Source organism: Neolamprologus brichardi, chromosome 1 (assembly GCF_056152115.1).
Source record: "Neolamprologus brichardi isolate AB-2024 chromosome 1, ASM5615211v1, whole genome shotgun sequence".
NCBI lineage: Eukaryota > Metazoa > Chordata > Actinopteri > Cichliformes > Cichlidae > Neolamprologus > Neolamprologus brichardi.
The window spans coordinates 42501367-42515374 of NC_142104.1; the positions used below are offsets into that span (position 1 = coordinate 42501367).

General features: G+C 41.7%; 1 protein-coding gene across 2 annotated transcripts in view; it reads left to right on the forward strand.

Annotated features, from left to right (window-relative positions):
* LOC102783952 (SH3 and multiple ankyrin repeat domains protein 2-like) overlaps positions 1-14008 on the forward strand; it is a 231214-nt gene that overhangs the window by 159959 nt on the left and 57247 nt on the right. For both annotated transcript variants that reach the window (XM_087842576.1, XM_087842570.1), the window contains one exon: positions 1907-2031. In XM_087842576.1, the coding sequence (XP_087698702.1) occupies positions 1907-2031 (125 nt within the window). The remainder of the gene's footprint in view (positions 1-1906; positions 2032-14008) is intronic.

The following is a 14008-nucleotide window of genomic DNA, read 5'->3' on the forward strand; positions in this document are numbered from 1 at the left end:
CCTCCCTTCCCGCCACAGAGGCAGCGCGTGCTGCGACTGCGTGTGATGAAAGTGATGGTAGAGAACAGGAGATGGTAAACTTTTCTTAAAACGAGGGATGCATTTCTTGCCACTTTATTCCTGAGAAGTCTTGCTCACACAGAGACTTGACATGAGCCAGACTATATTAATAGTAGTATACCTTGTGCTTTATGCTGCTTTCTTATCATAAGCCTGAGAGAATGACACAAAAGCTCCTTATTCATACTTTGTTCAGCCACTACTAACCATCTAGCTTCCTGACTCCTGCTTCCCTACCGGCAGGCTGACCGAGTCGCTATTGTGCTGGTCCTTGATGTCATTCACCTGCCTTTAAAGAACGTTTCTCGCCCCCCTCTGCTGCTATGGACTGCAGCCGGTGATAATAATCGAGGTCACAGCAGACCTCCAGGGCAGAGCAAGAACTGCTCCTGAGCCGTGCAGTGAGATGGAGAGTCGTTTTAAACTGTTGCAGCTGGTAAAAGTGGTTCACATGCTACTATGCTGAGCTCGAGCAGGCTGCAAAGCAGGACAAAGGCCTACATGCAAGTAGAGGTGGGAATCACCATACATCCCACGATACGATATTATCACAATACTTAACGCACGATACGATATTATTGCAATTTTTTAAAAATATTTTGCGATATTCAGATTCTGTACATAAAGGTAAACTTTATCAATATTCATTTTCTCTAATATCAAAGTCTCACACTCAGTCTTTCTCTCATTTCAGTTTTATTGTTGACAAACTGAACGGTTTGTATTACAGTCTAGTCCAACTTAACTGAATCAACCATCTGGTACAATTATAGCTATTCTGAACTATGCAGTTTATGAAAACTATGCAGCCCCTTCAGCAACTGAAGAATTTGAAAGTAAATTAAAACAAAATATAATTTTACATTAAATAAAAAAGTTTTAAACTTAATTAAAATAAAACATGTCTTAAATTAAAATAAGTAAACTGTCATGTTTATTAAACACATTTGGACAGTGAAGGAATGTCAGGATTCTTGCTCAGAAAAAGGATCAACATGCTCTGAAGTCAGAGCACAAAAACCTTTTTGTAACAAAATATCGATTTCTGCTGTCCCTGTATCGATACATTATTAGCAAACAAAATATCACCATACTACACAGTATCCATTTTTTTCCCCCACCCCACATGCAAGGCAGTTTTTCCTTCCCACTGTCGCCAGGTGCTAGCTCATAGGGGGGGTCATCTGATTGTTATTGTAGGGTCTCACAGTGTAAGCTGGGGGCAACTGTTGTTATGATTTGTCACTGTATAAATAAAGCTGAACTGAGTTAATTCTCTGGGTAAAAAAAAAAGTCCATCAAACTGTCAGTTTTGCTGCTTCATGGTCTTAAAAGAATTTTAAATCCTTAGCTGACATATACGAACCCGTTTGTAATCTGGGTCCAGCTCATGGTAGCCAGGAAGTAACTTTAGGCACACGTGAACGTTGGGTGAAGCTTTTAATTCTGCCGTGGGAGCATTCATGCTTTAATGATACCAATTATTGCTAACCCGCTAGTCCAACCATGACAGTATTAACAGGGCAAATCAAACACTCTGTGTGGTTGTTCATCTGCTGCTGTGTATTTTGTAGCTTGCAGAACTGAATGTAACAAATATTTATCTGGTTCGTGATCAGCGTTAACCAGCTACACAAAAAACACTGTTTAAATGTTTTACAGGTTTTTATACTACGCTGGGGTTAATCTGCCCGTGCACAGAGGTTAAAAAGGTTTCACGTCTTAGATTCATTGTGTCATTGTGTTAACGTATACCTGTTTGTTTAGATCTTGTCCCTTTTTAAAACTGCTTTCTTGCATTGTGCATTATTTTACGGGACCACGCTCTTCTCTCTTTGATGTCCAGCGGATACGCCCATTGAGGAGTTTACTCCCACACCTGCCTTTCCGGCCCTGCAGTACCTGGAGTCTGTGGATGAGGGAGGAGTGGCGTGGCAAGCAGGACTTAGGACGGGGGACTTCCTCATCGAAGTAAGAGCTGCTGCAATTATTAAATCATTTTGCTGTTCCTGCGTATGCAATTCGGTGACCGAGCGTTGGTCAGACACATTAATGCAGCTGAAGTTTCTGGACGAGTTTTGCTTAGTAACACGGGTTGAAATGTTGGTTTTGTCGTGTGGTTTTTGGTGGATTTGACCTCAGTGGCGGGGTGGCTGTAGCTCAGGAGGTAGAGCAGGTCACCTACTGATCGGAAGGTTGGTGGTTCGATCCTTGGCTCCTCCAGTCTGCATGTCAAGTATCCTTGGGCAAGATACTAACCCCAAGTTGCTCTCCGATGCGTCCATCGGAGTATGAATGTGTGTGAATGTAATTAGATAGCACTAAGTATAGATAAAGTGCTTGTGAGAATGTGTGTGATTGGGTGAATGTGGCATGTTGTATAGAGCGCTTTGAGTACTCCGAGAGAGTAGAAAAGCGCTATATAAAAATCAGTCCATTTACTCAGTGCTCCTGGTTACTTGTCGTGTTGGCAGTGGGACATGCTACCCTTCTTATAAAAGGGTTTGCGTACACTCAGAGCTCGCTGTGTTCATGTGTGAATAAGCAAAGTGTGTACAGCATGTGCTGCATTCATCTTTTTGTCCCCTCATTTGACTGGGCTTACTCAGCATCTCTTCTGAATGAAAACTTGGCTTGATCGTGCAGACTTTTTCAATAAGACCTCACTCTGTTTGAAAGTGTTTGGGAGCCACTTTACTGTGAAATCATCAGTTTGCATGCAATTAGACCGACAGCTGACTGCTGCCACTTTTGATTGGGATGGTGACTTATGGAGTGAAACGTTTTGTCGTCTGGTGAGTGTAGACATTGTCATGGGATTAACAGAGCACTGAGTGAGTCTTGAGGCCTGTCCTTCCTGTTTAGTGCCACTGAGCCACGCCGGAACAGTTGACACGGGACTGATGCTAGCATGTGAATCCACAGCATGTTTGCTTTGTGCAATCCTTGATGAAATATAAAATATATAAACATTAGCTGCATGTATCAGTTTAGAAGTGAGACCAGCACTGTTGCTTGAAGCAGCCAGCACAGACATTCATGTGTTGGGTCTTGTTTTGTTGGGATTTGTTTGGAAACAATATTTTAAATTGTTACACTGTTTAAGTTTTTTCTCCCTTGTCTGTGGTGCAAGTCAGCAGCTGTACGATGCATCATTATATTCCTGCACTTGGGGTTGTAACAGATGCAGAAGGTCACTGAGAGTGTATTTGACCTGATTAAGAGCCTGGTGCATGATGTATAACATGAAACAGTATCTGTTTGTCCTCCATAAGGTGTGATATTACTGCGAGTTGTCAGAGCATTTTTCACCAACTTTAAAAACACCAGATTAGCTTTGATTAGGTCTATAGTGACCCTATCGAGTTGATATTTACACGTGTTGCTGACTGGATCGCCTGTCCCAGAACTGTATCAAGTAGGGCTGCACGATTTTGCATAAAATGAGAATCACGATTTTTTGGCTTAGAATTGAGATCACGATTCTCTCACGATTTTCTTTTCCAGTATAAATATTGATTGCACGTATTAACTGCACATCAACTTTGTAACAGTTAAGACTGAAGATAAAAACAATAAATAAACATAAAAACAACAAATGTCTCACATTTTGTCGTTGCCGCAAAATGTTGTACTGCTTGAAATTCCGTCTCCACCGTTGCTCGACACTGCGTGTATAGAGCAGGTAGTGCAACAATAGAAAAATAGTTGCGGGACGGCACTGTGTAGCGTTTGTCTAGGGTGTTGATCATTTTCCTAAATCCCTCGTTTTGCACAGTGTTGATGGAGCCATATCTTTGGTCAGGTGATAAGTGATAGCCTCCGTAATTTCTTTGTGCCTGCGGGAGTTTGACGGGTTTAGGGAAGCGCTGTATAAGGTTCCCGTTATTGATGTTTGGGTGGTTGACCGGGACGGATTTTCTCCTGTCACTTTCTCGTCATCCCTGACGTGCTCTCCGTTGTTTTTCCTGCTAATTTTAGCATCACGCGACACAGCTTCTGTATCACGTGGTATAAGGCTCCGCCCTTGTCATTTGTTGAGCAGGAAGCGTGAGCGCTTGTTTTCATGCAGATTACGTCCCGGATCAAAATGCGGTACAATCGTCGTCGTCTTTTTTTCCTTTTTTTTTTTTAAATCGTTGTCATTTGGAAATGAGATCGCACATAAGTATGAATCGAGATCGCGATTTTCTAACGATTAATCGTGCAGCCGTAGTATCAAGCACTCAAATATGATATGGAAATGCATTTGATTTGATTTGACTTCCAGTACAGGGTTAGGCTTTTTCTTCCACTACCCTCAACACACCAGACATTTATGTCCCTTTAAGAAATATTCCTGTCTTTGGTTGAAAAGTGAAATGTGGTGGTTTTAGGGCATAACAGAGACATGAATTCAACCCAATTTCAACCATTCACCAGAATCCCACTGAGCAATTTTCCATGTAACAAAATTTTTTAACTTCAAATATGAAAATCCAGCAGATCCTGTTATTGTTTTAAAAATGCTACATGCTACAATTTGTTGATGCTGTTCAAGCTGTAGCTTCTGTTTCCTGTTCTAGCTGAAAGGATTGGGACCTGGTGTGGTCTTTTTTTGCTTTAAGCTTCAATGTGTTGTGTGTTTAGTGATGCACGTCTGAATACTTTAGTTGTAACAAGGTTTTATTTGAATTACCGGCGCCTTCCTTTTAGCTCAAAGAAGTCAGGCTGTTCTCCTCTGCCATCTCTGTACACTGTGTAAACCATGAAGATGGTTATGTGGGAAAATACCAGTAACTCAGTAGTTTCTGAAATATTCAGACCAGCCCATCTGACTCCAGTAACCTTGACATGTTCAAAGTCACTTAAATCTCATCTCTTCCCTGTTTTGGTGCTCAGTTTGAACTTCAGCAAGTTGACTTGACCATGTCTAGATCCATAAACACATACATTGCTCCCATGTGATTGGTCCATTTCATATTTGGGTAATGAGCAGGTGAACAGGTGTGACTACTGAAGCAGTCGGTAAATGTATTTTAGCAAAACAATTATTTGATCCCTGCTGTATTTGTAGGTTTGCTCGCTAGCAGAGAAATTAAAACCAGCTTCATTTTAATGGCGAGTGGCAGAATATCAAAAAACAAACAAACAAAAGAAACATGAAGGTTATAACATGATTTGCAAGTTACTGAGTAAAATATTTGGTCTCAAGCAGAACATGACTTAGTACTTGGTGGAGAAAACCTTGTTGGTGAGCCCCAAAGCATGATGTTTCCACTTCCACACGTGACTGTGGGGATGGTGTTCTTTCATGCCAAAGAAGTCGATTTTGGTTTCATTTGACCACCTGACCTCAGGTCATTGGTTTAATATGGACCCAATGAAGAGAAGCCAGTTTAGGAGAATATGCTCTCTCTCAGTACTTTAATTAAAGCATTCAGGGAGTTTTTACGACGTCCTGATAATAACGAATTACTACAATCGAGCCTAGAAGTAATAAATGCATGAACTAGTTTTTCAGCATCACTCAGTGACAGGATGCTTCTCATTTAAGAGATACTGCTCAAATGAAAGACATATTTGTTTAATATGTGCGTTGAAGGACATGTCCTGGTCAGAAAGGACTCCAAGATTCCTCACAGTGTTACAGAAGGTCAAAGTCAAGCCTGGAAATTAGAGATCATTGTGGTCTTTATGCCTTTAAGACATTCCTGCCTAATTGGTGTGTGTTATCTAGCTTAGAGAAAGTTGGGTGTCATCAGCAGTGTAAATGTATGCTATGTCTTCTAATGATGCTGCCTAGGGGAAGCATGTATAATGTAAACAGAATTGGTCCTAGCACTGAACCCTGTGGAACTCCATAATTAACCTCAGTGTGTGAAGAGGACTCTCCATTTACATGCACAAACTGGAGTCTATTAGATAGATATGATACAAACCACTGCAGTGCAGTACCTGTAATACCTACAGCATGTTCTAATCGCTCTAACAGGATATTATGGTCAACAGTATCGAACGCTGCACTGAGGTCTAGCAGGACAAGCACAGAGATGAGTCCACTGTCAGAGGCCATAAGAAGATCATTTGTAACCTTCACTAAAGCTGTTTCTGTGCTGTGATGAACTCTGAAACCTGACTGAAACTCTTCAAATAAACCATTCCTCTGCAGATCATCTGTTAGCTGTTTGACAACTACTCTTTCAAGGATTTTTGATATGAAAGGAAGGTTGGAGATTGGCCTATAATTAGCTAAGACTGCTGGGTCTAGAGATGCTTTTTAAGTACAGTTTTAACTACTTCCAGCTTTTTGCTGATGGTCTTGTAGCCTATTCCAGCCTGATGCAGGTCTACAGGTGGTTGAGAGATTGGAATGGAAGAAATTGCAACTGTGGATAGCTGTGCTTTATACGCATAACAAGTGGAAAACAGGAGTGTATGTAATTGAAACTGATAATAAACTGATTCATTTCTTTGTGAGAAAACTTAGATGTATTTCCACCACTCTAACGCGCTGTCAGAAAATCATGGCATGCAGTAATTTGTGCTGTTTGTGCTAATAACTGTAAAGTTGTAAAATTAAATTGGTGAACATCATGCTGAGACACGCTAGCATGTCGTAATGCATGTTGCACATCTGTGTTGTGTATTAACAGCTGAGAGGAGCTCTGTTGTTACAGTTCACAACAGTAGAGACAGATGAGGATGAAGAAAAGAGAGCAGAGATGCCTCCAACTGACTTCTGACCAACAATAGTAACTGTGACTGCTGTTTGGAAGTTTTTCACTTAAAAAAAATAAGATTGATTTTGCTTCATGTCCGCTTGTGCAGCTTTAATGTTCTGGCTCAGGAGTATCGGACACACAGAGCCAAAGGTAAATGTTACTCGAGGCTGACAGGTGTTTTTACCTGTAGGAGAAATAATTTGAAGAAGAATTTGAAGAATGCATCACACTGGACTAGGGCTGCCACGATTAGTCGACTAGTCACGATTACGTCGACTATTAAAATCGTCGACGACTGATTTAATAGTCAACGCGTCGTTTGAAGCTTTGTAAGATCACAAAAGACGCAGGAATAAGTAGTAGGATTTAAGAGTGTAATAACGGACTGAAACAGAAGATGGCAGCACTGCATGTACAAGGATGCCAGCTGCCGTTAAACCCCGAAGAAGAAGAAGCTGTGTCCCAGAATTCATAGCGCAGCCCAGCTCAGTTTCCAACAATGGCGGCAGCTAGTTAGTTTTAATATTACTCTTATTATTCTTTCTGGGTCACAAAATAACCGTTTAACATATTTTCAGGCGAGAATGTAGCTGTGTAAACCTCAAATATCTGCTCAGTTTATCAAGACACCACATATTTTCAAAAGCGCTCCGACGTTTTCGGAGACGTCTGTTACCCACTAGCTCGATAGCTAGCCGGGGGCTAGGCTAACTAGAGCCGTGAGAACACCGGACTCCCGGCAAATCATTTTCAAACCCACCGCCGTCTTTCGCTACTCAGGTTAAACATGATATATAAGTCACTTAGATAACTTAAAGATGTTATTGTTTGGCTTTTTTCAGTATTTTATTTGTTCCTGAGTAAATCGGTTTGGCTGAGATTAAAGTTATAGTTTTTACACAGCTGAATAAACGTCAAGCAGACAGCTGATTATCAGAAGTGTGAGATGCTCGAGAATTTACTCCGGTGTCCTGTTATATTTTAGATAGCAAGGAGTTTATTAAACTTCACTGAAACAATCTGCAAATTTCATTAAAATTTAAACTATCATCTTGTCTTTATTTTTAGTTAGCACATACCTTAAACACTTAAAGCTGTAAGCTAATGATAGTTATATAAGAGCAGATGCTGCTGGTGCAATAAGCTGTACGTTTTACGTCCAATGGATGATGATCTGATTAGTCGACTAATCGCAAAAATAATCGGTGACTAGTCGACTATCAAAATAATCGTTTGTGGCAGCCCTACTCTGGACATTGTCTTAAAGCCAGATTTGACAGCTCTGCTTCTCTGGAAACATTAATACTGATGAAAGACATGTTGAGTAGCAGTTTGCTGACTGACTGCAAAATATTGTGTTTTTATTAATACAACTAAAGATTAGGTCAGTTATTGTTTTGGATGTGTGCAGTTATATTTCATATATATGTATGTATATGTATATATATATATATATATATATATATATATATATATATATATATATATATATATATATATATATATGTATATATATGTATGTATGTATATATACATATATATATATATTTGTAACAAGGTTTGTTGTTGTGGCTGTAATTTGTGATGATTGATAACTTCGACCCCGCTGTTTGATTTGCTGTCTAGTAACAGATGTTAAACTGTTGCTAAGTGAATTCAATGAAAGTGGTAAAATGTCATCGATTGGTTGATTTGTTTTGTACCTGACAGATTTAGTTGAAACATTTTCAGAGAAATCTAAGATCAGGAGACTCCGTCTCACTTTACTCGTCTTGGTTTCTGTGTAGTGTGCACAAATGACACTGTGTTGTGTAAGCAGCTGCAGTATCTGATCTCTTGGGGTTATCATCCACTAGTAAGGATTTGTGTTTATCAAAATGACTTGGAATAATCTTTAGTGCTGCTGGGTGTTTCACTAATGTGAGCAAGGCTCCTCACCGAGTCATTATGGATTTCTGACATACTAGTGCAAATCTCATACTCTGAATACTACTGTAGGAATCTCAGCTTGTACGTATCACAAATCACATCAGAGTGGCACATCTTCTATTTCGAGCAAGCTTTTTTTATTCCGTCCTTTTACGAATCCATAACGGCTGTGTGTCTGTAAGCAGCACTGCACTGGGGATTGCTTTATTCTGCCTTTCTGCTAAATGGAGCATCAAATGAAGTGAGCAGACTCTCTGTGTCTGAAGCTCAATGTGACTTCAGCTCAGTCTCCACTTGTCTGTTATTAATTTTATCTCCAAATGTTCTTGCGACCTCTTTAATCATCTCATCAGTCTGTTTCAGAAGGTCCAAAGTCAAAGCTGCCGACGTGTCAGCGGCATCAGTGTCTTTACAAGATGCATCAGCGGGCTTGAAAATGTTTGACACGTTCACAGCTGTACAGCCTCTAGCTAGTTAGCCAACCACAGCTCATATTCTATAATGAGCGTGTGCAGAATATTACTGCACTGTTTTGCTGTTTTAGTGTAGCACTGCCATCTCCAACCCACAGCCCTTAAATCATGTTTGTTTGCACAACGAAGCACAAGACTGTCTTATTCCCAGAAACATATTTCACAAAATTCATGCTGCTTCGTGTTTGCTACTGTGTTGCATCCTTTTAAGAACACTGTGTTTGGGAGTTCAGAGGAAAGTTGATGATGTTCTGACAGATAGATATTATCCCAATCTTTCTTGATTGCTCAGCACTTTGAAGTCTCCCATTTTCATATGTTTTGTTTCATAATGACAATTTAGTACAGAGGCATGCTCTTAATATGCGAAGAATGTTGTGTGGTGCTGAAATATACTTTATAAATAAAGCCATTTCCCAAAAAGGGGGTGATGCTGTTGTTAAAATGGAAATAAACTGGGATATATGTGATTAAAAGCTAACAGCAAATGGGCTGTCTTGTAGCAGTTATGACATAGTGGTGATGCAGTTACCATGGTAGCCTGTTGGCTGTTGTATCTAATCCCATTACAGTCCCAACAGATGACCGGCAATATTGAGCTGCTAAACAGATTTCCAGTGAAGGGATGTCTCTGGCATGTTTGCCTGACAGGTGAACTCTCCACGCTCACATTTCTGCTACATGTGAGGGAGGAAAGTCATGAAGCATCGGGGCTGTGAAACCACTTTTCTGTCCTTAAACACATTTTCAGTGGAATTCTCTCGAGGATGGTGCATGTTGATTTTAAATTCATGGGTTGAATGACAGTAGCAGTGACTCAGAGGCATGCAAAGATGGAAAACAGAAGAATGTGTTAAAGTAGTAACAACAGGCTTTTGCATGTGGCCACTGTGGGCTGATGGCTTTTTTATTATCCTGCAATTTATTTTCCAAATACCTGGCCGTTGCTTTCGATGCTAAATTCAATTCTTGTTTACGCAAGGATGCACAAGTGTGCTGTTTCTGTCTACCCCACATTAGCAGAATACATATCCTCTTGTAGGCATTATTTAAGGCTTGGCTGAGCATCAATCGTTTATTGCCGTTAGCAGCCTGTCTGCGATGCTTCGGCTGTCTGCGCTTCATGTCAGTGCAGCTAGTTGACTTTGAGTGAGAGAGAGAAAATGAGGGAAACCTTCATTCAAAGCAAAGGAAGGTGAAGGATGTTTGCTGCAATTAAGGGCAGATTTACTAATAGTTTGCACCAGTGCAGAACCCTGTTCTACTGTTACAAAGAACAAAGTCTGGGTTTTCTAAAGCACTATAGTGCATATGTATTTGTAGGAGTTGCTCGTTCCGTACTCAGGGCAAGCAGGGCATTTGTTTTGGGAATAGTATTCCTGCTTTTTGCAGATGACTTGGTTCTGTTGACTTCAAGAAAACATAGTCTTCAACAGCAAGTTGATGTTTGAAGTTTTCCACTTATACGACAAGTTGCGAGGATGAGAGCCTGAAGCCATGGTTGCTGGAAAGTGGTAGATTGCTCTTTCTGGTTTTGGGAGAGTCATTGCCACAAGTGAAGGAGTTAGGTACCGGACCAGTAACAAAAAACAAGCATGCAGACATCTGTATGGACTCTCCCACTTGCTCCTTGTCCGGTAATGTGGATGGAAATGGAAAAGCTCTTAGAAATAGAATGACAAGCCCAGTCATCCAGAGGGAGTTGGGAGCTGGGAGGAGACTCCCTCTGTAGGAAAGGAGCCAGGCGAAAGGCATCTGATCAGGGCGCCAACTGCTGAAGATTTTCTGGGGATGCTCAGCTGGGAGGAGACCCCACGTCAGGCCAGAAACTTGCACAAGAGATTACATATCTCTTGTGGCCAGAGTAGGAGAAGAGGATCAGCTGACCCTGAATCCTCCCTTAGTTATGCTGCAATGCAGTGGTTTGCAAAAGTATTCGGCCCCCTTGAACTTTTCCACATTTTGTCACATTACAGCCACAAACATGAATCAATGTTATTGGAATTCCACGTCCCTGCTGCTGCGGAGCCTGGGGCGGTCTGCTTGCCTCCACCCCGGAGGGTAACATCTCTTGGGTCTGGGTGCCGTTTCCCCCTCTGGGGGCGAGGATACCTGGACCCGGGGTATAGAGTATGTTTGGGGAGTGTGATTGTGTGTACATGTCCATTTACGTTTATTCCTACGTGGGTGAGTGCTGAGTGTTTGTATATGTGTGCATGAGGGTGGGAATGCATGTCTGTGTCTGTGTGTGCCTGTTTGTCTGTGTCTATATGTCAGGTCGGGTCTTAGACTCCACCTCTCTGGGAACTCCCAGGCCCTCCAAGTGTGGAGGCCTATCTCCCCTCACCACACTCCCTGCCGGTGACTGATGCCCTCAGGGGTCGGTGCATTGTTGGTTCTTGGTGTCTGGGGCTGGGCGCTCAGGTCATGTGCCAGCTCACTCCCGGTGGCTACTTGGCGGGGCCTGGCGCCTGCTGCTCGGTCAGGCCTCTTCCGGGGCGCGGAGGGCCCTCGGGCCTCCGGCCTCTGTGCCTGCGGCTCGGTTCACTCTGGCACAGCTGGCTGCCGGCGGAGCCGGCGGGCACGCCGGTGCAGCCCCCTCTAGTTTCTGCCTGGTGGCTACTGGGTGACCCCTCGTCTGGGGATCCTCAGCCCTTCCCATGAAGGTGGCACGGATGCCCCTCCGGTGGTCCTCCTTGGGCTCTTGCACTCTGGGGCCTCTGGATGTCTGGGGCCTGGATCTCCCCCATGCCTGCTTCATGCCCTGAGGGACAGGGCTATGGCTCTCTACATCCTCTTGCAGACCATTACATGGGGAAACCATTTGAATACAAGCGCGCCGATCCACACAGGTGTGCACACAGGTGTTCACTGTTTGTAGACTTAAATCACACCTTTCTTGGCTGCTACTTCAAAGCACATTGTGCGCTGTCTGTCCTGCGTGCTGCACAACAACATTCAATATTTGGTATTTGCTGCTGTTTACACTTAGCTAGATTAATGCGATGGTGTTGTCTATAGTATGTTGCTTTGTTTTGTTTTGTTTTTTTGCTTGTTTTCTACTCTTTTTCTCTCAACAGGTGATCCCGGAGATATTTTTTTTCCCCCCTTTCTCACTGTCCCTCTCCCCTTCTGTTTTTCTTTTCCTTCCTCTTTCTTTCTCCCTTTCCTATCCTTCACTCATGTCTGTCCCGTCTGTAACAACTGAAAATAAAATAAAATAAATAATAAAAACAAAGGTTGATCAAATGGACCAATACGGCAATGCCATGATGATCCATTTGGCAAAATAAATCCATTGGGTATCCTTGTTGGTCTTCAGACAACAATTCTGACGGCTAAAGAACCAAATGGGACAGGCAAAGAAAAAAAAAAAAAAGGAATTCCACGTGAAAGACCAACACAAAGTGGTGAACACGTGAGAAGAGGAACGAAAATCAGACATGATTACAAACATTTTTTACGAATAAATAACTGCAAAGTGGGGTGTGGTAATTATTCAGCCCCCTTTGGTCACCAACTCATCAGGCTGAGTTGATGATCTGTGGAAGCACATTTCAAAAAAGAGGGAAAGTGTATGATTAAAGAATTTAACTTGTTTTTCTAGTCTTTCAAACAGTTTAGGACTTTGTAATAATGACGATGATATTTCCTAATGACTATCATCGTATTTTATGGGAACATTCAGTTTCAAGTGTCTTCTCTTCTGGTCAGAAAATCGTCACAAGGAGTTTTTTACTCCATTTGCTTTGGTTATAGAAAAGTGCTGACTTCAAGCCACCCAGTGTGGGGAAGTGGTGAAGGAAGTGACCCAGCTCTCTTGTTCAAACCATCCTGTCTGCAGCATATGTAGAAAAGTACTCTCTGTTGAACAGATGGTTGTGCAGTGTCAAGCATATATATCAGACTTTTTTCTATCTAAAAATTTGTATTATTAGTGGCCACAGTGTGGCTCTAGTATACTTGTATTAGTTTGCTATTACATTATACAGTGAGCTTTTAATGGCAGTTTTTGATGTTGGCAATTCATTCGTGGACAGTAACTTATCAAAGAAAGGTATTTTTTGGAGACATGTAATAAATTATTGGGAATTTTCACATGTATATATGAAATAGACACATTAAAGACTTTCTTACATAATTTATGTCAAGTTCTCTCCACCCTGTAGATTTCTGCCTTCTGTTTGTTCCTCTGTGTCAGTAATTGTGTGTATACAGTGGAGGTAAATTAAGTAAAGTATTTATAAGCTTATATAAGACACAACTCTGAGCCAAGGGAAGGTCTGTATGACCAGCGTAACATGCAAATGCATGTGACTTCCTGTACCTCCAGGTGTGTATGTGCGTGTGCGTGCGCGTGCGTGTGTGTGCGTGTGCGTGCGTGCACACTTGTCCTGTCAGAGGCCTGCCTCTGCATCTCAGAAGACTGCAGCACAGCACACAACTGTCAGTTGTTCAGTGAACTAGCACAGGCAGTCCTCACCATTTCTTCCTCTTAAAAAAAGGAGGGCTTCTTCATTGCCGTGCAGCAGGCATTCTTACTGAGTTTATCTTGAATAGAAATCTCATAACCCAGCTACCCTTGCAGAGGTTTTGGCTTCTGGAAAATCAAAGCTTGGTTGTTTATGTTTCCAGGGATAACATTGAAGTACATGAAGTATAACCTGATTCACAGCAGCAGAGATTCGAGTGTTCGTGCCTGTTAGAGAAAACGATATTAAGAATGTTTGTGCATTGATATTTTACAAGATCTACTTTTACAAGTGGAATGGTCAAAAATATACAGAATTGTAGAAGTCTGCATTTCCTTGTAAATCAAAGTGGTAAATCAAGCAGGACCTG